Consider the following 26,599-nt stretch of genomic DNA (forward strand, 5'->3'; position numbering starts at 1 on the left):
GTGCACCTCGACTAATCCTGCGGGTTTTAAAATTAACGACCATGTAAACTTTCAATTGCCCTAAGATTTATAGGACTCAAATTGTTAATTTCTGATAAGCAAACTTAAGATCTGATAAATTAAGCTACATCTCTTCGCGTTGAATGCGAGGTATAATTACTATGATTTGTTATTGCCCTTTTAAATTTAGCTTTTGTTTCTTTCTTGATTTACCCTGTCAGGTTTTAAATAGCGTAGTAGAAGGTAGTCTGTCCTCGCCTCCATGAGCTCACTGCTTTTCAATTTTCATGGATGTAACCTTGAGAGCTTCAAAGAAAAATTCAAAAATGTTGGGTTATATAGAATCTCTTTCAGAAATGAATTTAGGTTTTGATTTAGGAAATATTCAAAGTTTTTCCATATGTTGGAGAGCTAAGTCCCAACTCCTGAGAGAGGGAGGGAGACGTTGACGGCTGAACCAAATTATTCGACTGGAAAGAGTATATTTGTGGTCCTATGCCACTACTTGAACATTATCTATACTACAATTAAGATAGGTTAGGCTTCTATTGTTTTTAAAAATATTTTTTATTTAAAAATATATTAAAATAATATTAAAATTTTATTTTTGACATCAATACATCAAAATAATAAAAAAACACTAAAATAAATAATTTAAAACAAGAAGATTCATTTAAAAAAAACACGACATGTTAAAACAAATATGTTCTAAATATTTTTGTTTTTGCATTAAGATTGAACAAAAATCTAAAACAGTTAATCCTCGTGTGAAAAATTAATACCATATACTTTACCGGCATATCAGCAAGAATCATAGGATAGCTTTATTTAAAATAAAAATTAATCAAAAGTAACATAATCTGAAATCTTATTTAATGGCTTTTAGATGCTAGTCTTCAAGATATAATTATAAATCATGATTGATGCACAACTTTGCTTTTCTGTTTGGTGTGTATGTTTGATATTATAGTAATAGTTGTGGTTCAAAGTGTTTTTTATTTAAAAATATATTAAAATAATTTTTTTTATTTTTAATTTTTTTTTAATATCTATACATCAAAACAATCTAAAAATATATAAAAAATTTAATAAAAAAAATTTAAAATTTAATACCAAGATCATAATTTTTGGTCAACGGTAATTCGTTATGCTCCAAGCTTTATATCGGTGAAAGTGTTTCACCTACCTTTACGAAGGGCATCCATAATTTATGGTCAACGGTAATTCGTGATGCTAGAAAAAGAGAGACAAAAAAAGAAAAGAAAAGCTAATTAACAGTTATAAATGCCAACTGCCATGCATGTTGGCTTGCCTCGTTGTAAGAGTATTAATTTTTATAAAATATAATTTAAATAAATGAAGAAAAGAATAGAATAAATTAGATAAGTTGTACGTGCTATGTTATGGGCTCCCTTTTAACACGTAAGAGAAAATTTGTTAAGGTAGTCGCTAAATGCGGATTGAAATAATAAAAGAAAAAAGTGCAAGAGTTTTTAATATGTTTTCTAGCGGTAAAAAAAATTAAAAACATAATGTAAAAAAATGAATTAAAAAAAAAACTCAATGGCTGAACTAATAAAAAATAAAATTAAGGACCAAATAAGAAAAATATCATTTAACTATACTTAGGGCTATTATTTCACCAACTTTCAATTTTGATCCCCTTATATTTTTTACAAACAATTAATCAAACTAAATTTCTCTTTATAAAATTAAAAATCAATTCAATATTGTGATATTTTTTCAATACCATAAAAAAAAAGCTGAAATAAATTATAAAATCTAATTTTAAATTAATTAATTATGAAAGGATAAAATTATAAAAAAAATCAATTGAAAAAAAATTAAAAACAAAAAAAAAACCGTGTAAATCAACAACGAATTCTCTAACAAGACATGGTCATCCACTTGATGGCTTTCAGTTTTTGTTTTTTTTTTTTTTCAAAAGTTCAATTTCCTTTTAGTGTTAGCCAAGCTTGTCGGTAGTTGTTGATCGCTGCTTCTTCAATCTCCTGGTTGGTTATGCTTTCCCATCCAAGTGTTTGGTATCGATGGGCAAGCATTATATATATATATATATATATATATATATATATATATATATATATATATATATAAAAAAGATTATGTTATAATCACTTTATCTACATTTTATCAGCTTGTACATTAATAGAAATAAAAGATTATGTTATAATCACTTTATCTGCATTTTATCCTAATCTTAAAAGAAGGCGTCCACTAATAATATGTTGATCTAGGATATGATTTAAATTGAAATACTAAAAAAATTAAATTTTTTTTATCAAAACAAACATCATTTTAATTTTTTTTTATAAAGTCAAATCTTTAGTTTATCTATGCGAAATGTTTTAATTACCTTACCCGTTTCTCAACTCTTAAAAAATAATTTTAAAAAAAACTTAAAGACAGCACATCTATCTCATTCAAGTTTATTATAACTAGTTTATTTGGGAAAAACATTCATGGTAATCGGTATAGTAAGCCTCTTCACACGTCAACTTATTACTTAGAGTATGATGGTGATTACTTTTCAAATAATTTTTTGTGCCGAAATGCATGTTAATGATGTTTTTTTTTATTTTTTAAAAATTATTTTTGATATCAGCACATCAAAACAATTCAAAACATACAAACCATATTAAATTTTAATAAAAAAAAATTTAATTTTTTTGAAAACACGGTTTACACCGCGTTCCCAGAAAGTTTTTATAAGAAGATAGGAAGAGAAATGAGCATAAATTATTCAATCACACCAACACATCTGATCTACCAACCAACCATGTTATTTGCTCTCTTGTCAACATCAACAATCCTCATTTCCTATCTTGTTTGCTTCAAGAATGCGTGGTGCTTGAAAGCCTTATAACATTAGTTTTAGTTTTTTAAAGTGTTTTTTTATTTAAAAATATATTAAAATAATATTTTTTTTATTTTTAAAAAATTAATTTTAATATCAATATATCAAAATGATCTGAAAATATAAAAAATAATTTAAAATAAAAAAATACTTTTAAATCACAAAAATAAACTTTACCAAATATACAAGATTAAAAAAAAAAAAAAGTTGGACCCATGATTGCTACAATCCCCACCCATCTATTTTCATGTCACTTCCTTCTTTATTTCTCCAATGATATGCCACCAGATATCCATATCAAAAGCTCATGGGTTGGTACGCCTTGGCAATAGTAAATTGATTTTTAGATCCAGGGTTGTTAGCCTTTCATTTCTACACACCAAAAAAAAAAAAAAAAAAAAAAATATATATATATATATATATATATTGAATTGATCAATAATACTATCTCTGAATTGTTCTTTGCATTGTTAATTTTTGAGATCATAAATTATATCCACATGCAAAATAATAATAAAAAAGCATCTTATATTTCTTTTTTATCTTATATACCTCTCAAAGAAAGCAAAAACAAATAATTTCTTGTCTCCTAGGAGCAACCACAAGCCCCCCACTTTCTTTCATTAATATGGACTAAATTCAACCTCTGTTCATCATCCCTTTCCCCCACTCTCTCGCCCTCCGAAGAAAAACCAAACGCCTGATCAAGAACCATGAGGTCCAAAAACCAATCGCCCATTAACATCAAGATCATCATCCTCGGTTTATTCTTTCTCCTCTTCCTTTTGGTGATTGCTTGGTCAAGTTACTCGTCTCCCAGACCAAATTCATCCCCCAAAGCAGAAAATGATGATCTATCAGATTCATCAAATCTGTCCACTGATGAAGAAGAACCAAAACCATCAACAGCAGCCTGTCCTTCTCTTCCATTGACGCCGACATGCACCAAGATCCCACCTTCTTTAGCCAACGCTCTTGTCCATTATGTGACAACAAACATCACCCCACAACAAACCCTCAAGGAAATCTCAGTCTCATTAAGGGTCCTCGAAAAAAAGTCACCTTGCAACTTCCTAGTCTTTGGCCTTGGCCATGACAGTCTAATGTGGACATCTCTAAATCACGGCGGCCGCACTGTTTTCCTGGAAGAGGACAAGGCCTGGATTGAGCAGATCAGAGAGAAACTGCCCACCTTGGAGTCCTATCATGTGACATACGACACCAGAGTTCATCAGGCAGATGGGCTCATGGAGACAGGAATGGGAGATGAATGCAAAGTAGTCGGTGATCCAAGATTCTCCAAGTGTCAGCTTGCCCTTAAAGGGTTCCCTGGTGATATCTATGATGTGGAATGGGACTTGATCATGGTGGATGCACCTACTGGGTACCATGATGAGGCTCCAGGGAGAATGAATGCAATCTACACAGCTGGATTGATGGCTAGAAACAGAGAAAATGGAGTGACTGATGTGTTTGTGCATGATGTTGATAGAGTTGTGGAGGATAAATTCTCCAAGGCTTTTCTTTGTGAAGGATACTTGACTGAGCAAGAAGGGAGGTTAAGGCACTTCATTATTCCTACTCATAGAACTAGTTCGGGAAAACCTTTTTGTCCATAGAGGTTTCTCATCTCTCTTTTCTGCTTAAATTTGCTGTTATTAATTGTTTATCTTGATCTTTGTTTCTTGTCATATAAAATATAAATTACCGGGCAAAGGTTTTTTTTATATATTGTTACTAATTAATTTCTCCTCTGGATGTTTGAACACTGCAATTCTGTTTAAATTAATTTCCATAGTTTTTTTTTTTACTAATTTAATTATTTGGAGAAATGAGCAAGATGTTGAAATTATTGCGATTGAACATCCCAATTTGTCTGTTACTAGACAGTATCATCCGCTATATAGTGGGCGAGTTCAATTTTTTTTTTAAAAAAAAAAAAATTCAGATAATACTTTAAAAAAAACAAAAAAAACTCGGCACTCTATATAATTAATTCGACTATATTTGTAACACCCTAGACATATTTAAGTCCATTATTTATTGTAATATAACTTCATTAGATTTTTTTTTCAATTTATCTTGATACATTATCATATTCAAATTTCTTTATAGAAAAAATTTACTGAAATTTTAACAGAGTTTTCTTGGTATTTAGAACATACCAAGTTATTAACTATTTCATATTTACCCTAAAAAAAACCATTACTACCAAGTCCAACCATCCTGGACTTTACTCTCATCATCATTACGCAACACATCACATAATTCATCTATCCATCATATAAATAATACACATATCCTCAATTGAAATCTAAAGAAAAGAAAAGGTACTAACATGTAATATGACAATTTAAAACACCACACATAAAGTGTTAAAAGTCATAAAAGTATTATTTACAAGATAAATATGGAATTCTAATTAATACACATAGGAATATACCAATACAAAAAATACTTAATATTATTAACTATCCTAATAACCAATCAACTTTGTCGTCGTATGTGATCGTCCAACACCTATATACAACAAAATAAAAATTACATGAATTAATAATTTACTACTAGCATTACTACTAAAGATCATCCTTGAATCATTCTTAAAATTATAGTACAAATAATTGTACCGAGCTATAATACTACCTCGGCCTTCATAACATTTTCCATCTCTTAATTCTTTACATGCTCTTTTCTCCTTACCTTAGTTTCCATATACTACTTCATTATATTTTCACCGGTGTGTACATAAAAACAATTCCCTTGAATAATATCAGAAATCTAATTTCACTCCCGTTAAGGTAAGTATTCAATTTACTCACTTGGAATAATAATAATTTCCTATTCCGTGTAGATTTATTCAGGGTTTCACAATATCTAATAAGATGATATAATCTAATAATCTTATTTAAAAAATAGACAACAACAATAAACAAACAGTAAAAAAAACATTTTACAATAATTAACTAAAAAAATGAGTTGGAAGTATGATATTTAGAAAGAGAAAAAAAAATTAGCTTGAGACTAATTATCACTCCATAGTAGACATTGTTCATCATAAAAAAAGTTTAGTGAGACGATTGAAATCCTATTGTAAAAGATCACAATACACTGTAAGAAACTACATGGGCCATTAGAGCAACTACTCAAAAAAGCAAACTAACACATAACATTATGAAGTGATAATTTCATGTTTATATTCAACTAATGAATTTTATTTAATTCAAGAATAAAATTTATTTTAAAAATAAATTTAACAAAACAACAAATAAAAAGACTCAAGATAGCCCAATTAAAAAAAAAGATAAAACAAAGGGCATAGAAAACAGAAAAAAAGGAACCCAATCTCGTATTAAATAAATGTTAAAGGATGAAATTAAAAAAAAATAGCTTAAAAAAAAAAAACTCAAGCAATCCTAAGTGAATCTCTTAAAGTTAGGCTAATTTCTCAAACTTATAACATGTGAAATCCTAGACACGAGCATAACCAAGAAGTTCAAATCCAAACTAATTTAATATTAAATGATAAAATTGAAAAACAAATATCAATCTAAAATTTTTGCTAAAGTAAAAAAAAGCAATAAAAAGAATACAAATAAAATCTAATAGGAAAAAAAATAAAAGAGGATGAAATTGTAAGAAAAAATCAATTCAAAAAATCATCTCAGATTACATAAATAACTATTAAAAGATTGGAGACCAAGTTTGATAAATGAGAAAATTAAATGAGGATGAAATTGAAATAAAATTCTAATTTCATAAATTAATTTAAATAAAATAAATACTAATAAAAAAACAAGAACTAAATCAAAAGGATAGAGGAGTCGAAGGGCTAGTTTGAAAAAGTTATGGGCAGGACGTGAAGATAGACGAGGAGAGAGAAGATAAAAAAAAACTGATGGCACCAAATCAGAGGTTTGTTTGGTGCACGCGTTGTCAGGTAATAGAGGCACGACTGTGATGAATCAAATACCGTCCTAAAATGATGTTTTTGGCCTACACAATTAGTCGCAAGTGCTATTCGAAGACGACGCAACCGCTGACGCGTGATTGTATTTTTTTATAAATATTTTTTATTTATCAGAATACCAAATTACCCCTAACTAAACTCAATAATAATAAAAAAATTGTGCAATGATAAAAATACCCTCAAACCTAAGGTGTAAGAATTCAGACTTTAAATGTAATTATGTCTTTTTACTCTGTTTTTTAAAGAAAAAAGACTTAAACGAACCTCATTGTCGGTTGAAGTTTTTTTTTATTTTAAAAAAAGATAAATAGATTATTTTATTATGCACTAATGTATAAATTAAAAGAGAATGCATGTCTTGTTGTCGATCAATTTAAAAATACCAAAATCATCCTATTTATCGTATTGCAAAGACAATTCCAACTTTAACTATTAACCTATGAGTTTTTTTTTTTTTTAACAGTATGACAGTAAAAACACTATTCCCGTACGAAGTACAATGTAAATGTATAGTGTTTTTACCGTCCCTTGCTTTATTTATTTTTTTGTTTTTTGTAATAATTAGTAGATTCGATTCCAAAGGAAAATCACAAATGAAAGGGTTTTTTAAAGAGTTGACAGTAAAAATACTATTCCCGTACAAAGTACAATGTACAGTGTTCTACTTTTTACCATCCCTTCCCTTTTTTTTTTTTTAATAATTAGTAGATACCGCGTTTGAAAACGTAAAGCAAGCCATGTTTTAAAAAAAATTAATTTTTTTTATTAAAAATTAATTTTTTTATATGTTTTGGATTGTTTTAATGTATTAATTTCAAAAGTAATTTTTAAAAAATAAAAAAATATTATTTTAATATATTTCGATATAAAAACACTTTATAAAATAACCACAACCACACTCCTAAGTATTCTTGAACACTTTATAAAAAAACAAGGAATGAAACAGCTTGTTACAATCAAAAGTTTATTTTAATTATCTAATTAAAGAAGATGATTAGACATTTTGTATAATTTATATACATGTCTTATTATATGGCTATATTAAAATTAAAATAAATAAATAAAAGGCCTCAAACTTTCACCATGGATTCTGAGGCAAACATTATGGATTTACACAATCTCTTACTATAAACTTTATGTTTCTCTTTAATTATAATTTCATCCGTTACACTTCTATCTATACAGTTTATAAAATTTTAATCTTACCCCTATAATTTTGAAGAAGTCTCAATTTTGGTATGTACTACTAAATAAGTAATAAAATGGTCATTATTTCATATAATTATTTTACTTTTCCTTATTTTCTCTGATTATTTCCTTTCAAATCCTATAAATTTGCAACATCTAAGAAAAATAATCTTTAAAATAAAAAATCAAAAGCTAAATTCAAAAAATAAAAGAGAAATTTTAGAATAAAAGTTGAAATCTTAAAGATAAAGTTGTTTGGAATTGCGTTCCAAACGGTGTTTTTAGAAAATCTAAATATTTTATGTTTAAATTATTTTTTATATTTTTAAATTATTTTAATGTGTTGATATTAAAAATAATTTTTAAAAAATAAAAAATATTATATTAATATATTTCTAAAAAATAAATAATTAAAAAAAAAAGGCTAAAAAAACCTCCCCATCAGATATGAAAGTGGAGCATTGATGAATGCATAGGGAGAAAATCCAAGTTTAACTCCCACTCTATCGACAAATTAAACAAACTAGGATTTAGTTTATTCAGACAACCAAACACCATCTTATCTTCACCAGCACTTAACCCCTCCTCTTCAATCTCAAACAGAGCGTGAGCAGAGTCAGCCTCAAATAGTACTCATCCCTCAAAAGGAAAAAAAGAAATTGTAAAGAAAAAAATCAATCAGATGACGAAGGCGAAGAAAGAATTGCTATCGAAAGCACCATGGAGAGGCGAAGACGACGATGAATCCAATAAATTCAAAGACGCAAAACTCAAAGTCACCAGCCAACCTGGTTCCACGCCTACTATGCACGTCCCTCGTAAGAAGAGCCAACGTTTTGACGATGAAGACGACGATGATCAAGCCCTCGAAATCGACCCAGAACTTCGTTACAGTTTCCAGCGCAACTTTCAGGTATTTCTCTCATTGCACACAAGGTCTTTGATAATTGGTTTCTTTCGTATGTTGAACTTTTTTTTTATTGAGTGTGAATTAGTTTCTAGATGAATAATGGGTTTTTTTTTCCTTGTAGTTTCTTCAAAGGGTGTTTAGTATTGATACTGTGGTGAAGCCTCTTCCTCCGGCTATGGCGTATAATGTTTCTCGAAATTTGAGCTTTTTTACGCGTATCTTTACGCAGTTCTTTGGTGAGTTTGATTTCCTTCTTTCTTTAGGGAGATTGCATATTGAATCATTCATCATTTCTAGCCCATGTATTATTAGTTATTGCTCTACTTTTTATTTCATTTTGTTGTAATCAGACTGTACACACACACGCACTTTCATACACAAAATTGTTTCCTGCAATCGTCATGCCTGTCTCGGTGTTGTTTATATAATTTGCTAGAGTTAGTTGATATTTCATTTCTATGTATTTTGGGGCTGTTAATCTATGTCGACACTTGAAATGGTTGGTTATTGTGCTTAACTCCATGCATCTTCTATGCAAAAAGAAATAGGTGCAGGAATCTGTTTGCCACGTAAATGCTTAATGGGCGAGCATGATTACCTCAAGATCAATTAACAAATACAAAGTCTTGTAGATCCACAATTGAATTGTAGGAAACCGCAGCTTCACAGGAAAGGAGTTGTCGACTTTGATTCCGCCCTAGCTATCATCATAAAAGAAATTTCTGTTTATCTTTGATGGCACTTGATGGTTGGTTATTGTGTTTAACTGCACGCACCTTTTATGGAATAAGAAATAGGTGCAGGAATCTGTGCACCTCACAAATGCTTCATGTGCGAGCATGAATAAGTCAAGATCAATTAACAAATAAAAAGTCTTGTAAATCCACAGCTGAATCGCGGGAGACCACAGCTTCACAGGAAGAGTTCTCGACTTTGATTCTGCCCTGGCTATTGTATTTAAAGAAATTTTATCCTGTAATTATTTTGGTTTATAGTTTCTTCCATGTAAATTAGGCCAAGTCATGATTGATTGTAATATCCAGTTGATTTTCATACCACGTTAATATTCATTGTCAGGTGTATTGATTGCTTGTTGGGATTTGATGTATTGCAGATCCTGAAGGTATTGCAAATGCGCAGAAATCTCTTGGGTTAGGACAGGAAGAAAAAGCTCGGCGTGTCCGTTGAGAACTGACATTCTAGCATACTTTTGCTATGTAATTTTGATTGTATCTGGATCTTTGTTTTGTCAAGAATTGTTATGCATGACCTATTTTTTCTATATCAGAATTTCTATCTTGTCCAAGATCTCTAGGTGATAATTTAAATTTTACTTCTATGGTGAGCGTGCCTATCTTTTTGGTGTTGAATCCTGCTTGAAGGAAAACCAGTCACTTTATGTTTATATGGAGGTTTGAGGCAGAGAAGTGCGTGGATCAATTTTGCAAGAGAAATTTACCCTGAGCATGACAGCAGAAACTGCTGATCAGAACCCATATCGCTTTTCAGAGAAATGTTGCCCCCTTTTGCGGTGGTTTATCAGTACATAGTTACTTGAATCCCTCATGAAATTTAGATTTAAGAGATGAAAGGCGTTTTGAAGATGATCAGTTTGGGATTTCTCTACCTTTCTGTATCAGCAACAACTTAACGTTCCCAGCTAATTACCCATCTATTAGCCTCGTTACCTTCTTAAACACTGGAAATCAAAATGAAAAGCAAAATCTTTACAGAACTGTTCAAAGGATTCAATCACTGCAAAATGCAGATGACCGGGAAATTGTATACCAAGTAACATTTTACTAATATTAGGTCGTAACTATTACTCTTTGCAAGAATACACTCCACAATCATGGATTTTTCTGTACTATCACTCCCGCAGTTCCCCAAGTGAACAGAGCTGAAAACCATTTCAACTCTGCAAAACTCAATGCAAGCAAAAGAGCTCAAGTTAAAAATCTAGATTTCAGGCATCTCGTTTGACAAGAAACATGCATCTCAAAAGAAAATGAATGATCTATATGTAGTATAACAATGCTTTCATTATCCGAATTCCTGAATGCTATCTCTCTCCTGTGGATCTATAGGTAGGGAGGGAGGAGATAGTAGCTGCATAAACAACCATCACCAGAATGTTAAGCTCTGTCATGTCATATGCTCATGTCCAATAATGTTATATCCATCCAAAAAAACATAAAACATTAGAAAAACCATGTATTCACTAATTATCAACAAAACGATGCCACAACAACGTTTAAGAGTAGCATTGCTTTCTAATAGAGTTAAATGTTGTTGGAGTAGTTCATAGGGCCATGCAAAACTGACAGGAAAACAACTTGCAGAGTCATTGTATAAACAAAAAGATTGTGTAATCCTGTTTATGGAGAACTTCTGCGAATGAAAAAGCTACCAGCAGTATTAGTGATCAAATGAAGAAAAAAAAGCTCGCAAAGAGGAAGGGAAGGCGGAGATAACGTACTGGCAAGTTGGAAAAAAAAACGTGAAGTTTGAAAGTACATGCAATTGAAAAAGCTAGAAACCAAGGGCATCTGGTTTTCCTAACTAAACTTGTGCGTTGTGTTATTTTTTTTTTATATAATTTAATTGGTGTCAATAAAATGAACCATCAATGAAACTCATAACCATGAAAAAAATGGTTTATCAGTCATCATTGTTTTGTCATTAAGAATTGTGTTGTGATTTCGATCTAGACTCATTCATGTGCTTGACTGATGACAATAACAATTCATCACTGGCAACATCTGCTGTCACTGCCTGAATCACACCTCAATTTTCATAGTTTCATTATATTAGCTCAACTGGAAACGACATCTACAACACCATATGGTTCAGTTTTGGGACACATGTTAACTTATTGGATCTTATCCTATAGATTTTATTATTGCATTTGAAACTAACAGAAAGGAGATAGAAGAACAATTTTGTATTATATTTGCAATAGCAACAAGAGAGTTTTGTGTAAGTGAAGAAAGAAAAATGAACGTTGTCTATAAATTCAAATGGATGACATGAAATTAAAGGCAAAGGATGTTGCTGTCTTTTTTAAGCTTTGAACATTTTGCAAATATTTTTGCTTGAAAGAATCAAATCATTGACTTTTAAAAAAAAACACCTTGTGTCTAGCACACAAACAAAAGCTTTAAATGGAGAGTTTGTGCAAGAAGTTTTGATGTACAGTTGTGGAAATAAAATGCAAAACCATATTGACATTGCTTATGGATAGAGGATATGTTTGGCTTGCACACATGTTAACTTAGCTTTTGAATTAATCTGACAGTGTTAACAAAATCAGGAAAATTGATTTTGAGCATGTGGTTATTTGGATTCGAGTGAATGGATGAAGAGCTGAAACATTATAAAGGTGCTTGTAAACAACAGTGTTTGCTGAAAAAGCTATTAAGTGTCCTTGCATGGAAAAGCTTAAAAGACAAGAGTTTGTGCTAATAAAGTGTTTCCCAGCAAAGCATGATAGCAGGTCCGATGAGATAAATTAAAAGCAAAGCCACCTAAAATTACCTAATCACGGTCAAGTTTAGAAGGGCGTTGGCGTTTGCTTGGTGGATCATTTGCCTCGGAGATGGTTGATGTACCACAGTCTAATGATGTAAATCCGCTTAGAGGATCAGCTGCACCAGCTGTTGCAGAGTGGTAAATCAAAAATAAATTAATAAGTTATGTATTTGCCACTCATAAAACAAAAATAAATAAATGACATTGTTGAAACTGAAAGGAAAAAGCTTTTAAATGAGAAGAAGGAGCTGCCTGTCACCTTTGGAGAGGAGTTTCATCTTCAAACAACTGTTGTCTTTTTGTTTGTGATGGCAGAAGAATAACCATACATGGTTGCCTTGGGGAGACTTATGACTGCTGCGAGAAATCAACATTAGTTCTAGATGGTGCAACGAGTACAGGAGTTGTTGGGTCCAATGGAAAGGCAACTTTAGAGGATGATAAAGCTGCTAGATCATCAAGAGCAACCTCAACAACATGCAGCTCTAGTTCAGCAGGCAGATTATGGGCTTCATGCTGTTAACATAACGGGAAAAAAACAAATGAAAGTCTATAAAGCAGGTAATGTGTTCCACACTGTCAACAAATAAATGAGCAGATAAAAAACAAAGTGACTTGGTGAGAAAAGCTATAACAACATGTTTAACTTGACTAACCAAATATTCCAAGCAATGCATTAAACTTAAAACATGTTCCATGTTGCACTAACAAATTACTGGAATCAAAAGGGTCAGCTATGAAAAGAACATACACATATTGCAACATGAATCAGCCATAGAAATAGAGATGGGAATTTAAAGCACAAAGGGAAGAAAACATAGGACAAACACCATTGCTAGAAGGTTCAAAGGTATAGGGAAAAATAAAGAGTACAAGAAAGCAAGAGCAGAACATGCTAAGTTTCCTGAAGCCAATCGAAAAGAAAGAAAAAATACACCATAAACACATGAAAAAAAAGCAAGAAAAAGCCAACAATAACCCTTCCAGCCCATAAAGACTAACACACAGCAGCAGAGTAAAGCAAGCAAGTTGCAATCTCAACAAAGCAGCTATCCAACAGAAAAGAAGTCCAGAAGAGCTCAACAAAGCTCTTGACAATAGATGCACAACACAAATTATGGTGAAAATGCAATGAAGGGAGGAAAAGGAACAAACCAATAAAGCAAAGCCAAGAGAGCAACATATAGAGTTTAAAGCATGTTGGAACACAAGGAAAGGAAAAAATAAAATCAGGCACCCTGCAAGCAATAAAATAAATAGATGCAAATTCCAACATAAAATGGTATTGCACCCGAGCTAAATCTTGCAGAAAGAACAAACGTTAATGCAGAGGTTGTGCATCAAATGCACTGTGACATGAATGTTCAGAACAACCAAGCAAAAGGCCGGTTTAAAATCAGCTAACCTTAACAGCAACAAATGAAGCAACACAAAAAAAAAATGTTTCAGAAAACTAACTAAACAGAGATAACAGAAGAGGCAATGGAGAAAAAAAGATGATTAAACTGATGGTGCAGCCACCGATGGCCAAAGAGTAATGCACATACTTGAAAGTACGAGAAACAAAAAAAATAAAAACTCCTTGCCACAATAATTCTCAAGAACGGACATGTCATCACCTAAGAAACAGTAGAAAGAAAAATTTGGAAACACCACCCAGCAAAAGTCCATCACATGCACTGAGATAGCGACAGACAAACTAAAAGAAAAAGCCTTGCCTGCAAACTAAAAAAGAACATGAAACATCTGAATCCTAGTCAGACCAAAAGGAGAGCACAACCTGAGGCACAATGAAATCATATGCTGAGAGTGTAAATCCTAGTCTTAAATAAACATGATGTTATTCCCCAAACAAACCACAACAGCTCTCCTAGTGTTGGAGAGAGACCTAATGTTAGGGCAAATGTTATTAATGATGCCACTGTTCCAGTCATTTAATGCACAATGATTCTCAATTGACAATAAAAGTGGAGCCAGAGCCAAACAATTCTAGCCTCGCAGCCTAACAAGCCTAAGAAAACAGCTGAAGAAAGGCCAGCCAAGCTGCTAGTCCTCACGCAGGACAGAAAAAAAACAGCAGAGAAGCCAAGCCAATCTCCAATAAACTCAGCCAAACAACACCTTCCACGATGCTTAAAAGAACCCAAAAGCTACAACAGCCAACCCAACTGTGTGAAGATTGAGAGAGCCTGAGCGTGAAAGGCAGAGACTGAATATGAAAAAAAAAAAAAAAACTGAAAGGGTATGTGGACTCAAGGGACTGTTTCAATTCATAGTCCATGAGTCTTGATGAATATGATTTTTGCTACGTGATTTAGGTTTTTTGTTAATGTTAATTTGACCGCAACAATAGTGCAATTTGCATCGCTTAATTTTGACTCCCTATTAAGAGAAGAATTTTTATGTTGTGGATTCCTATTCCTTAATTTTTTATACATTATTCAAAAAGAAAAGAAAAGAAAAGAAAAGAAAAGGGGTCAATTTACATTTACATACATGGAATAATTAAGTTCTAATTAGTTTTAATAAATAAAAAAGAATATAAATGCGCCTAGGAAATAAAATTATAATTAGGCTTAACTCATGAATTTAACGAAGTAGGTATAGCCACTATGCTGAGTATTGAAACAATAATTTGGTTTGAAATTCTATTAAACATGGGATTCAAGGAAAGGAGCGGAAAAGGATTGCTGTTCTAATCCGAGTCGGAATAGTAACAGAAAGCAGGCAATGTAATGCAACAAAAGTCTTCCAGTTTGTGCAAGGATTTGCATACTACCCAGCTACCTTCCCTGCCCCCCCTCTCTCTTTATATATATCTTTCACCAGAACCTGAAGCTAGAGCCCGTATATACTACACTATTCAATCTTTTTGGTTATAAAAAAAAATACAAGCAGAGATCAAAGATGGAATTTTTGGGCCGCCTCATCAGTGATGATCATCATGATCCATTATATTTTGATTTTGATCGAGAATTTGATGATGATGGTGATGGTGAGGATTTTGATGGAATGCTTCAACATATTCGAGAAGCAACTAGTGATGAAGACGAGGCATTGAGGTTGCTGACACAAAAAGTTGCGGAGGAGTTTGTGCGGTACAATGTTACAAGCCGTAAAAAAGGTTACTTGAAAGACAAGAATGACGTTCGATGTGTAAACCCACTTGGTTTATCTATACCCTGGAGGATGAGAGGAAACCGAGATCATATTCCGTTTATTTCCAAGAAAAAGAGATCAAACAATATGAAGAGAAGATCCTACTTCTTCTCACCAGTTGATAGGAGTACCAGTGCTGGAGATAAGATCGAAGCCCAGAGAAAGCAAAACAAAAGGAGAGGCATAGATGGGAAAGGAGAGGGTGTTAAGAGGTCGACAGCGAATAAAAGGAAGGTTGCAAAGGTAAGCCTGAAGAAGTTGGGTTTTGATCAACTAGATTTCTCTGATGAAATAAGACCCCTGATATCATGGCAAGGGGGTACTGACAAGGATTTCAAGTTAAGAATAACGAAAAAATTGTTTCAAACTGATATGAGCGACTACCATGATCGTTTATCAATGCCTATGAATCAGATAAAGGATCTTGAAGGGTTTCTGAATGATGAGGAGAACAAGGAATTGGCCAAACCCAAATCAGAAACCAATGGCATTGAGGTGAAGCTGTTCGATTTGTCAAGCGTCAGCCATGGTACTACTCTTGGCCATGATGATCAGAACGTCAATAGTATTAGTATTGAAACAATGCGTTTGAGGAAGTGGAACATGAACACCAGCAGCTGCTACGTATTAAATACAAGCTGGAATAGTGTACTGAATAAGGGAGTGCTAAAGGAAAATGACTTTGTGCAGATTTATTCCTTTAGGCGCAATGAGAACCTATGTTTTGTGCTGATTAAGGTCAGTGATGGACAAGGTTGCAGAGATGGTGCATTTGGAAACAGAAGCAACGCTAATGAAGGGGATTGTGCTACCGTGAGTATTCAAGGAAGGAACGAAGATGGGGCTAGCTAGTACAAGTACTCATGATCGCACATAGATGTCATCGTCTATAGAGAGGACAAAACTGCTAGCATCAATAATTTTAGTACTTAAAAAGTTAGTTAGGTTGAGCATTATGACTTTAAGTCTCTTTTAATGTATTGGGATTAATTATTTAGCTTTCAGTTTTGTTTTCCTGTCTCTCTTGTTACGTGTTTCTGATTGTTTATTCAAGAATTTAGATGACTTTTCAAGTAAATGTGATCTGTGCTTCTTAATTTATGCGTGTAATGTTACTGTGTAATGTTGAATTATAATTTCTGCATAATGTACGTTGTTCCATCAGGACTGTGGAATCATTATTGAAAGGCATTTCTGAGCAACCTCCCTTACTGATCCATGGCATACTAGAAAAAGAAAATGATAAGAAGAGAAAAGCAAAAGAAACTGTGTTCAAGCAACCATCATCTGCTGTCAGCACCTGAACCTTCTATCAAACGACTTCACCAAATGTAATCTGCTTAGCCTCCCCGCAAGAAAACATGTTTCATAAAACCAGTAGAGATCCCATGAAGCCATTATAGTATGTGTATATTTATGTAAACGCTGAAACGGTAGATTTCTAGCAACTTATTACCTGATAGAGCTTGGGATATTTAATTTGGGAAATCAGATTGCAGAACTTATTAGCCAGGCACCATCTTCCCATTTAACATTAGAAATGGAAGAAAATCCCTCTCTTCTTAATCTTTAGCTGCTTCATTTTTCTACCTTGAGAGCTTCCACGCGTAAATCGACCCTGTGAATTCATCATCAGATTCCAGATCTAATAACATCCCAAGTTAATGTTGATATATATGCTGAGAATCCCATTTCATCAATAAGTCATACAACATTTGGTGACTCGTGATTTTGAAGAAATCCTTGGATGATAATATTATAAAAGTGAAACTATCCGAAAAAACTGCAGTGTTTTCAGAGACATTATGGAAACCGTTTAAAAAAAACGCCATGAATGCATCAATGCTTTTGGATTCACTCAAAGGCATCGTGTAATTGCTCTCACCATAGTAATAGAGCAATCTTGATGACTAACTACCACCACATTTGACTACATTTAACCAACGTTGGCCCCATGTCTAGAAAGGTCAAAACTCATGCATCTGTTGTTGGCCAAATGTCCTCTCTCAATCTCCATTTGCTACTACCAATGCAGCAATTGATGCATTTTATTGACTCGAACTTAATTGCCATCTTTTACCATGTTAGGCCTGGAACCAGAGTCTTTCTGCAACAGACCAGACATTTCAAGCAGCACCGTACATTGAATTAGTCATAAGCATTGCTGCCTTGTTGGTGCTTAGCTCTCCGAGCTACTGATCCTTAATTAGTTAGATTTGACCCTTCATCAATGTAACTAATGCCCTTGTTTTGCAACATAAAAATGCTGTAAAAACCAGATTCTTACATGACTTTGGTGGAGGCACTTATGGTAGAATAACAAGGATCCGTTCCAAGAATAGAGCTTGGTATGCTGTTCAGTTGTTCACAGTGCATTATCTAGGTCATTTTTATCTCTTCTTGGAGCCACAGGGACATAGTGATCTACCTCTCTAGTCCAAAAACCAGACCACCTAGCAAGATCAACCATGTTGATCTCGTCAGCTTTGCTTTTGGACCTAGCAAACAAAGATCAACTGATAACATATATATGTTCTAACATAAGAAAAACATTGACAGCGGTTGTTGTATTGTTGTGCTCTAATTGCAGATTGTAGAGATGGAGTCATTAGGCAATAGATTTTCCCTCTGCAACATCTCTCTCATTAAATTCAATTTCTTCTTCTTCTTCTTTGTTGTTCTTCTCTGGTGCTCCTTCATGCCCCTCTGTGTTAGATTCTCTGTAACATGTTCAACTGGCAACATTCGTTCTTGCATCCTCGCTCATCAATAATTTGTCCACTCATGGTCTCATAATCACGACCCACCACCACAAAGTCTTAAAATAACACACCTTGTCAGCACAGTCCATTTAGCCAAGAACAAGCCTTAACATCGCGAGGCCATTCTCAAAACCATTTGCGGAATTGAAAGAAATATTTATAAAAGATTTAATTATCTAAATTTTGTAAAAAACATGTATTTCTTCTATCAAAACACTTATTTCTTATTTATGATTTTTTTAATTGCTACGGAACAATGATTTTTTTCCCTTATATCAGATGTTTATTTCAACACAAACTTCAAGTAGTTAAAATTAATATCTTAAGAAACTAAAGATTTAAATTAAGCGGGGAAAATATATATTTTTTTAGCCAAAAACTTCATTTTTATTATTCATCAATTTATTTTTAATTTTGGAAGAAATATGTTTTTTACTAAAATTTCAAATAAGAAGTCATCATTATTTGTAAAGCAATTTTAAATCAAGAAATAACAAAAATTATATCTTGAATATTTTTATGCGACCCCAATAAAAAAAAAAAGAATAATTAATTTTAAAAAATAATATAAAAATTGACTATGAATAAAAAATAAAAAATAAAAAAATATATTTTATCCTTATTGAGTATTTATATGCACTATTTTAAAACTTGCATGAATTAATTTTATATATATATTTTTTTTTAAAAGCAAATGTAACAATAAAAGATTAAATACTATCTAAGAAGGATGGGAAAATAAAATAATTCTTTAAGTGTCATTTTACTTATTTATTCAATTATAATTTTATTTTTAAATTATAAAAGATTTTATTTTTTAAAAAAAAAAACTCTAAAAAATATATCCTAGCTAAGGGCATCTAGAACTCAAATATGGTCAATGGTGATAGGGCCTAAAAGGATGATTCGCTCGGGCCTAGAAGGATGACTTATGCATGCCTGAGCCTTTATATCTAGGCTAGCACCTAGGCTTTGAAGCCTAAACCCATTTTTTTAAAGGTTCAGCTCAAATTCTGATTATCGGATGTAGCTATCGGTAATGTAGTTGTGGATGAGGTTTATTTACAGTTATATATATTATTGTTTGGTTAAAAAAACACAGGTTTATGCTGGTACGATCCATTAAAAATATGGTTGTACTGCAAGTTTTGTAGAAGCATAATTTTACTGCTTCTTGTGGAGAGGAATCATTGAATAGTGGAGCATAAAGTGAACAGTTTTTTTTTCCCCGAAAAACCAGTGCAGTGAATTTTAATTTACTCGCACTGTTCGCGTGAATAATTTTTTTTCTTCAAAAAACCAATGCAGTGAATTGATTTCACTCGCACTATTCACGTGAACGTGAATAATATTTTTTTTTGTTTTTGTTTTTAAAAATTAGTTTAAGGTGAATTAAATTTACTCGTACTATAATCTCAATTTTATTCCCGATAATATTTGACCTAATTTTATTGCACACTCAAAAAATCATGGAAACTGTAATTCTTGTCGGATGAATTTTATACGTAATGGAATTGTAGATAGTTTAATGGAACAATAAAAAATATTTTATATAAAGTATTATTTATTTCATGATGTGATAGTAGTAGTTAAATCTACAATATTTAAATTAAAAACCATCAATATATATATATATATATATATATAACCTCAATTTGAAAAATATTCTTTTAACCAAACACATTAAACTACTTTTTGTTGAACCTCAATTTCAACTACAGTTTTAACCAAACATATATTTTTTCAAACCAACCTCAACTAAAAGTAGTTTTTATAAAACAATTTTTTTCAAACCACAACCACAACAGCTACCGCAATACCAAACTCTAGAAAATTAGGGTACAACTTTTTACATTTTAAAAACCTAGATTTAAGTCTTGTTTTAACAAAAAGAATTAAAAACAAAATGATATAGACTTCTAAAATTCAATTTATAACCTTTGCATATATCAAAGTTAGCCTAAAAACACAAAATCAAATTAAATTAAAATTTTTTTTGAAACCTTGATTTACTTTTTTTTAGTATCAGTAAAAATCACTTTCATTGGGTTTTACTTAAAAAAAAAAAATTATAAATATTAAAATAAAAGTTATTGGCGGTTGAAACTTTGCCACCCGAGAGCTTTCTCTCTCATCTTCTTTCCTAGCAAGTTTTTCACCATTTTCTTAGCTTTTATGGACTTAAATGTGAAAATAAAAGAGTTTGAGATTAAAATATAACATCCTTAAAATAACACAAACAAGTTAGGATGTGAAAAGAAGCTTTAGGATCATATTGAATTTGTTCGCATCAAAATGAATTGGCTCCGTTTGCTTTGTGTTTTTTTTTTAAATTATTATCTTTGTTCACCCATAAGCTTTGATTATATTTTAAAAACATTGTTCTTTAATTTAGTTGCATAATTTTCTCAAACTCCTAAATACTTGTTGTATGCAAATAAAAGTGAAGCCCAACATTAATATAATATAATATAATATCATATAATATAATATATACGGATGAAATTGCATTGCAATAAAGTTCATGACTACAAAAACGACCCTATTCTTTAACAGTGTCATCCGATTCACTTTAGTGCTATAGTGAATTCCTTAGTATTATTTTGGTAATTGGTGATATGGAAATTCGTAATTTTGTAGTAATAGAACAGCATCAAAGCTTATTCCATGACAATTGTCGTTAATTTACAACATCGCGGTGATTATCCTCTTAAATTGAAATAATCAAGAATATTATAAGTGGAAAAAATGAAAAAATTTATTTTTTATTATTGAAAAGATAAAATATAAGTTGTGATTTAGAAAACGTTTAGAAATTCATTGCAAATCACGTTCTTTAAAAATTTAATTTTTTTTATTAAAAATTTAATTTTTTTTATGTGTTTTGGATTGTTTTAATGTGCTGATCTCAAAAATAATTTTTTAAAAAATAAAAAATTATCATTTTAATGCATTTTGGCACGAAAAATATTTTGAAAAGCAACCACAACTACACTATCAAATAGTAATATTATATTACGATTATTAGTTAGAAAACTAAATGGTATTGCTATCATCTAACCTTGCCTTGACATTGCTGTTTTCGTACAACATAAATAATTGTCAATAAGTATGTAATTTCTCAAAAACTATATATTATAATTTCTTTAATTCAATTTATTGCTTACACCTATATAGCAATTATTAATGAACGTAGTGTATAAATATTCTAGAGAAATCTAGTTGAAAATTACAAGGACGTTGTAGCCTTAGTAGATCACGAGATTCTTACTCGCCCTATCACCGCAAATTCATTAGTTAATACTATAATACGCAACACATGAACACAAGTACTAGAGTTCTTGCAATTACTCTTGTATGATCATTTTTGTCCCATATATATCATATGCTGTGTCAAAAAGCTTAAAGCAACAACATATATGATTCCCATTATCGGGGGGAAAAAAAGTACATAGGATTCCAACAATAATAGCTAGACGAACCCATCTTAGAGCACTATAAATTATGCATCACTTTGAGGATATATGTTGTTACTTGTAATGTGTTGCAACCCTTAGACTAAATAAATAAGGTAAAGTTTGTGAAAGAGTTTGAACATGGTAAACACGAAATCTGACAAATATAGTCATGATTTCAGGTTAGATCATTAAATTAGTTTCATATTTGATCAAGAAGTTTTATAGGCCCATTCTATAAAAAAAATTAGCTTGTTCTAACTAGCCAAGGTCCAAAACTTTGTTTATAGACTAGATAAATAAGGTAAAGCTAGTGAAAAAGTTAGAAAACATCAAACATATAGTCTGATAAAAGCATTCATAACTTTAAGTTTGATTGTTGAATCAGTTTCAAATTTGATCAAGAATTTCTACAAGCTCATCAAATTTGATCAATAACTTTAAATTTGATCGTTGAATTAGTTTTTTTTTTATATATATTTTTTGTTAGATTTATTTTTACCTTCGCAAAAACAATTAATTGTCCTCTCCCCTCAAGTTATTAATTACAAATTGATAAATCAATATTTTATCAGTATATCTTTACAAAAAAAAAAACCAAAATAAGCATACGGATATAATTTTTCTAAATTCTCAGGTGTGTTGGGCTGGCACGTGCCATCACTAAACAAGCCCCAGTGGAGGAATGTTGGGTCTGGCCAAAGTCAGACCCAAGAGATGATTGGATCTTGCTAACACCAGACCAAAACCTTGCTGGATACGATTGGATTTGGCAATGCGCCAAACTCATGTGTGTTATGTCTGACGCTAGCTAGGCCCAACCATGATTGTGCTTGACAGCGTGCCAGGCCTAGGCGCTGGCTAGACCCAAGAGATGATTGAGTCTAAACACCATCAATATAGATTTTTATATAAAATCTTAAAAGATGTTAGAGAATAATATAAATTATATATTAGGACCTCATGACCTAACAGTTTAAGCTATTGAGTTGAGATGGTTCTTTGACATGGTATCAGAGTCTTGATAATCAAGCGGTCACGAGTTCGAATATCACAATTCCTATTTATTTGATAAAAATTAAGTATAAGGTAGTGTGGGTTTATGCAAATGAATTATTTCTCAACAAATAGGCTTAATGAAACAAGTCTATACTCTACTAACACCATTAGGTGTAAGTTTATCATGACTCGCCATGTTTTTATCTTTTAGCTAGATAAAATAAGTGGAATACAATTCATAATATCACAAAGATAAAATTACACTCTAGCCTCTCCTCTCCACAAAAGGATAAAACTTATGAGTTGTAAATACACCATGAGTCCTTCAAGATAAATATTCACAATTTTTATTCTCTACTGCATATATCTTTTTAGAGCATCTCTCTCTAGAATATTATTGTATTTTTTTCTCTAAAAAGATACTTATTTAAACATTAGAGAGTCCCCGTATTAGTCACAGACTATCTTGATCTATTAAACACCAAGTACAAGCTATCAACTACCTTGACTACGAAAAATGAATGAAATTGTTAGGACCGATAAATTAATCGATTATCCAACTTAGGAGCCTTATTTCTAAACTACTTGAATTTTTAGGACTTCATTACAAACATTTCAGAAAATATTAGAGTTTTCTTTACATTTTTCTCTATATTTTAGGGTTATAACCTCAAAGTTTAAAAGACAATAGTTTCTATCCATGCTATTCATATGCTATACATTATGTGAACATGCCTTCAAATCATAATAAACTCTAGGTTGAGAAGAAACATGAGGAGTTTCAGAGAGTTGGTTTTGTCAGTCACTTTAATATTACTATTATTAGCCACAACAAGGCCGAGTCCTCTTTTTTTTTCGTGGATTCATCGGTAGATAACGGAAACAACAATAGTTTGGTTACACTTGCTAGGGCAAATTAATTACAGGCCTTATGGCATTAATTTTCCAAAGGGTGCCTCTAGCGGATTCACCAATGGTCGAACATATGTTGATGCCTCAGGTAGAATTATTTTCATGATATGTGAAAAGCATAATCAATCTGAAAAATTGATGCCTCAGGTAGAACATATGGATTAACTTTGTAAATCTAAGACGATGAATTTTTTTTTTAAAAGAAAAATTGAAATTTCATAATAATAATAATAAAAAAAACCGAACCTAAAAACTTTTATACGAGGACTCAGTATAAACAATCAAACCAAAAAGGCAAAGTATCCAAAATAGAGGTTTTTTTGCCAGGCATTATCATTATGGTAGCAATTAGAACATACTCATGCAGAACGGTTCTTTGATTTCTGAATGTAAAATAAACCACTAATCTCTCATAGATCAGTAACGTAATAAAAATTATGAAGATGGCATGGAAAATTGAACAAGGATTCTGTTAATTGGACTCAATATCAAGATTGGCAAGTTGTTCTATGTTCATAGGATAGACCATGCTCAAATCCCCATTGAAGGCCTTTCTCCCCATCAAAACATTCACAGCTTCTGTTGGGTGGAATGCATCCCAAAACACATACTGTTCTCTGTTAGGACAGGGTGTTTGGAACGGAAGACATGTAATTTGACCTCTATTTCGCCCGATGCCACAGCATCCACGGTTTATAACGCTAAATCCTACATAAAAAATAGTTGAAACAAACATTAGCAAGGATTTAAAAATACTTTCAAGAACCAATATTTACACCAAAAATTAGAATCATGGCGCACTTACCATAGGCTGGGGAGTTAGTGAGGATCTCTCGAAACATACGAGCGACATCAATAAAAATGGATTTTGCACCTGGCAACTGATTGGCATTGAAGTTACTGAGCATAGCCTTCACATTTTCATTGAAAGGTTGAACTAGCTGGTTAACTGAATCTGAGCAGATTCCTGCAGGGCTCTGGGCCAAGATACTTGGGATACACCCCATGACTCCTAATCCCGCAATAACAAATTTCCGTGCTCCAAGATTGTAAAGTGAAGTGAGTTGCCTACTATATTCTTGAGTCAAGAGATCTGCATATTGTCTGCCATTATATTGATTCCGAGTTGGATAGTTAGGCATGAGATAGTTATTAAGGTAGTCATTACTGCCCATCCCCACAAAAAAGATGCTCCGTCCAACTTGCCTGGCCACATCGTCTGCTCCAAGATTATTTGTAATCTGATCAAGTGTATTTTGGAAGTTCCTTATCTGTTGGTCAAATGGTATGCGACCTACCTGATCAAAAAAACCATACATACAACATCAGATGATGTTTCATTAGTGCAGCCATGCACGTTTAATTTGATCATGTGTGTAGGCCAACCATATCTATGCTGCATTATATTCAATTCCTGTGAATTCAAAATGGTCATTTATTGTCACTCTAAATAGCGTGATTCGTCAACAGTGAGGAATTAAGTTGCATTAAATGCACCTTCTGCAGATGCACATGAAGGTGAATTGCATAATAACTAGATCAACGGAGCAAGTATAATGAACCGTGTCTACAAAATCTATGTATTCAAGGAGCATAAAATTGTTATAAAATGGAAGCAAAATTTAACTCTTAAGGCTTTAATTTCATTAATCTGCATGATGATGCATAATTCTACTTAAGTCTACATGTATGAGTGGATATGCTTACAAAATTTCTGCCTGTGATATCAAGGATTCCTGCCGCTGCAGAGGCATAGTTGACTCCATTAAGCACTTGATCTCCTGATGCCTCAGAGTATGCAGGAATCAGAGGAAGTCCTAGTTGTTCAGCTGCCAAAGAAAATGGAAGGAAAAATAAAATGATAATCATAAACTGGAGGGATTCCAATTGCTGGCCAAATTCCACGTATGTGTGTGCATATATAGCCAACTTTCCATTTCATTTTTCAATAGAATTTCGTTTTCCTAGAAGATGTATGTAATCGCATTACTTAACACAGGCATCGTTGCTAATTTTGAGATTTGGTTGCTATCTGGAAAGGCTTCTCCTTTCAAGAAACCAACAGAAAATGATATAAAAGAGGAGCAAAAGGTGACCATAAGAAGATGAAACAGAATTCAAGTCTAGAAAGACTATTTCCTCAAACTTGCTAAACATCGTTCTCCTGTCTCCACATATCGCAAGTCCTAAAAAACGAAATTGTTGCAAGAAAAGAAAGAAAATACTCCTTTAATTAAACAAAGATGCCTCTTCTGAAGTCTGAATCTTTTCTGATTATCAAGGAAGATAAAAGGGAACCGATATGACCATGACAAAAAGTGTATTTTATGTCTTCATGGCATTCTGGACTCAAGTACTACATGCAAGCTTAGCATATAAGCAAAGACAACCAAAGAAGAGGGCAGTGGAGATTTACCAATTTCGTCAACCATGGTGTAACCATTGGAGAAACGGCCAGTAGGACCACCGTTGAAGTCAATACCATAAGGGAAATAGTTGGCCTTGGCAAAAGAAGGAAGGTTATTGTTATTGCCATTGTCAATGAGCGAGTCTCCAAATATAAACATAGCAGGCACCATCTCCCTTCTCCTTCCCACTCCTGGCCCAAATGGATCCACATTTTGGCCTAAACCTGCACCAAACACCAAGAAAATCACCAGCATGCAAGGCAGCTTGAAGGTAGCCATCTTGAGAGAGGGAGAGGGAGGGAGGGAGAGGAAGTAAGACTGTAAAATATGATTTCGAAGTGTTGTAATGTAAGAGTTGAGGATTTTTATGACTGTGAAAAGGCGAAGGAGCTTTAATAGAGAGGATGTATGGTGGGTAGTTGAGATCTAG

The 26,599-nt window shown here is 32.3% G+C and overlaps 5 protein-coding genes and 1 long non-coding RNA gene across 6 annotated transcripts in view; 4 read left to right on the forward strand and 2 right to left on the reverse strand.

Annotated features, from left to right (window-relative positions):
- The window catches only part of LOC7475768 (cytochrome c), a 33,710-nt gene extending 16,724 nt beyond the window's left edge, over positions 1-16,986 (forward strand). Inside the window, exon 4 of the mRNA XM_052449436.1 lies at positions 16,976-16,986. The gene's annotated coding sequence lies outside the window, so the exon portion shown is untranslated. The remainder of the gene's footprint in view (positions 1-16,975) is intronic.
- LOC7455267 (glucuronoxylan 4-O-methyltransferase 3) lies at positions 3,325-4,605 on the forward strand. Its single transcript, XM_002325489.4, has one exon. The coding sequence runs from the start codon at positions 3,592-3,594 to the stop codon at positions 4,495-4,497; it is 906 nt and encodes a 301-aa protein (XP_002325525.3). The 5' UTR covers positions 3,325-3,591; the 3' UTR covers positions 4,498-4,605.
- LOC7475770 (uncharacterized) lies at positions 8,533-10,249 on the forward strand. The gene is made up of 3 exons (XM_002325490.4): positions 8,533-8,946; positions 9,065-9,179; positions 10,058-10,249. Exons 1-3 carry the CDS (start codon positions 8,716-8,718, stop codon positions 10,129-10,131), a joined length of 420 nt encoding a protein of 139 aa, XP_002325526.1. The 5' UTR covers positions 8,533-8,715; the 3' UTR covers positions 10,132-10,249.
- On the reverse strand, positions 10,682-14,690 carry LOC112325204 (uncharacterized). Its single transcript, XR_002979284.2, has 3 exons — positions 12,734-14,690; positions 12,481-12,599; positions 10,682-11,052 (listed from the first exon to the last, which is right to left on the reverse strand). It is a non-coding gene; the product is annotated as an uncharacterized LOC112325204 (long non-coding RNA).
- On the forward strand, positions 15,346-16,705 carry LOC7475771 (B3 domain-containing protein At2g24670). The gene has a single exon (XM_002325491.4). It carries the CDS (start codon positions 15,382-15,384, stop codon positions 16,483-16,485), a length of 1,104 nt encoding a protein of 367 aa, XP_002325527.4. The 5' UTR covers positions 15,346-15,381; the 3' UTR covers positions 16,486-16,705.
- Positions 16,987-24,044: 7,058 nt separating the features above from the next.
- Positions 24,045-26,542, reverse strand: LOC7475772 (GDSL esterase/lipase At1g71691). The gene is made up of 4 exons (XM_002325919.4): positions 26,178-26,542; positions 25,469-25,590; positions 24,567-25,059; positions 24,045-24,469 (listed from the first exon to the last, which is right to left on the reverse strand). Exons 1-4 carry the CDS (start codon positions 26,446-26,448, stop codon positions 24,234-24,236), a joined length of 1,122 nt encoding a protein of 373 aa, XP_002325955.3. The 5' UTR covers positions 26,449-26,542; the 3' UTR covers positions 24,045-24,233.
- Between the last annotated feature and the right edge of the window lie 57 nt (positions 26,543-26,599).

This window comes from Populus trichocarpa, chromosome 19 (assembly GCF_000002775.5).
Source record: "Populus trichocarpa isolate Nisqually-1 chromosome 19, P.trichocarpa_v4.1, whole genome shotgun sequence".
NCBI lineage: Eukaryota > Viridiplantae > Streptophyta > Magnoliopsida > Malpighiales > Salicaceae > Populus > Populus trichocarpa.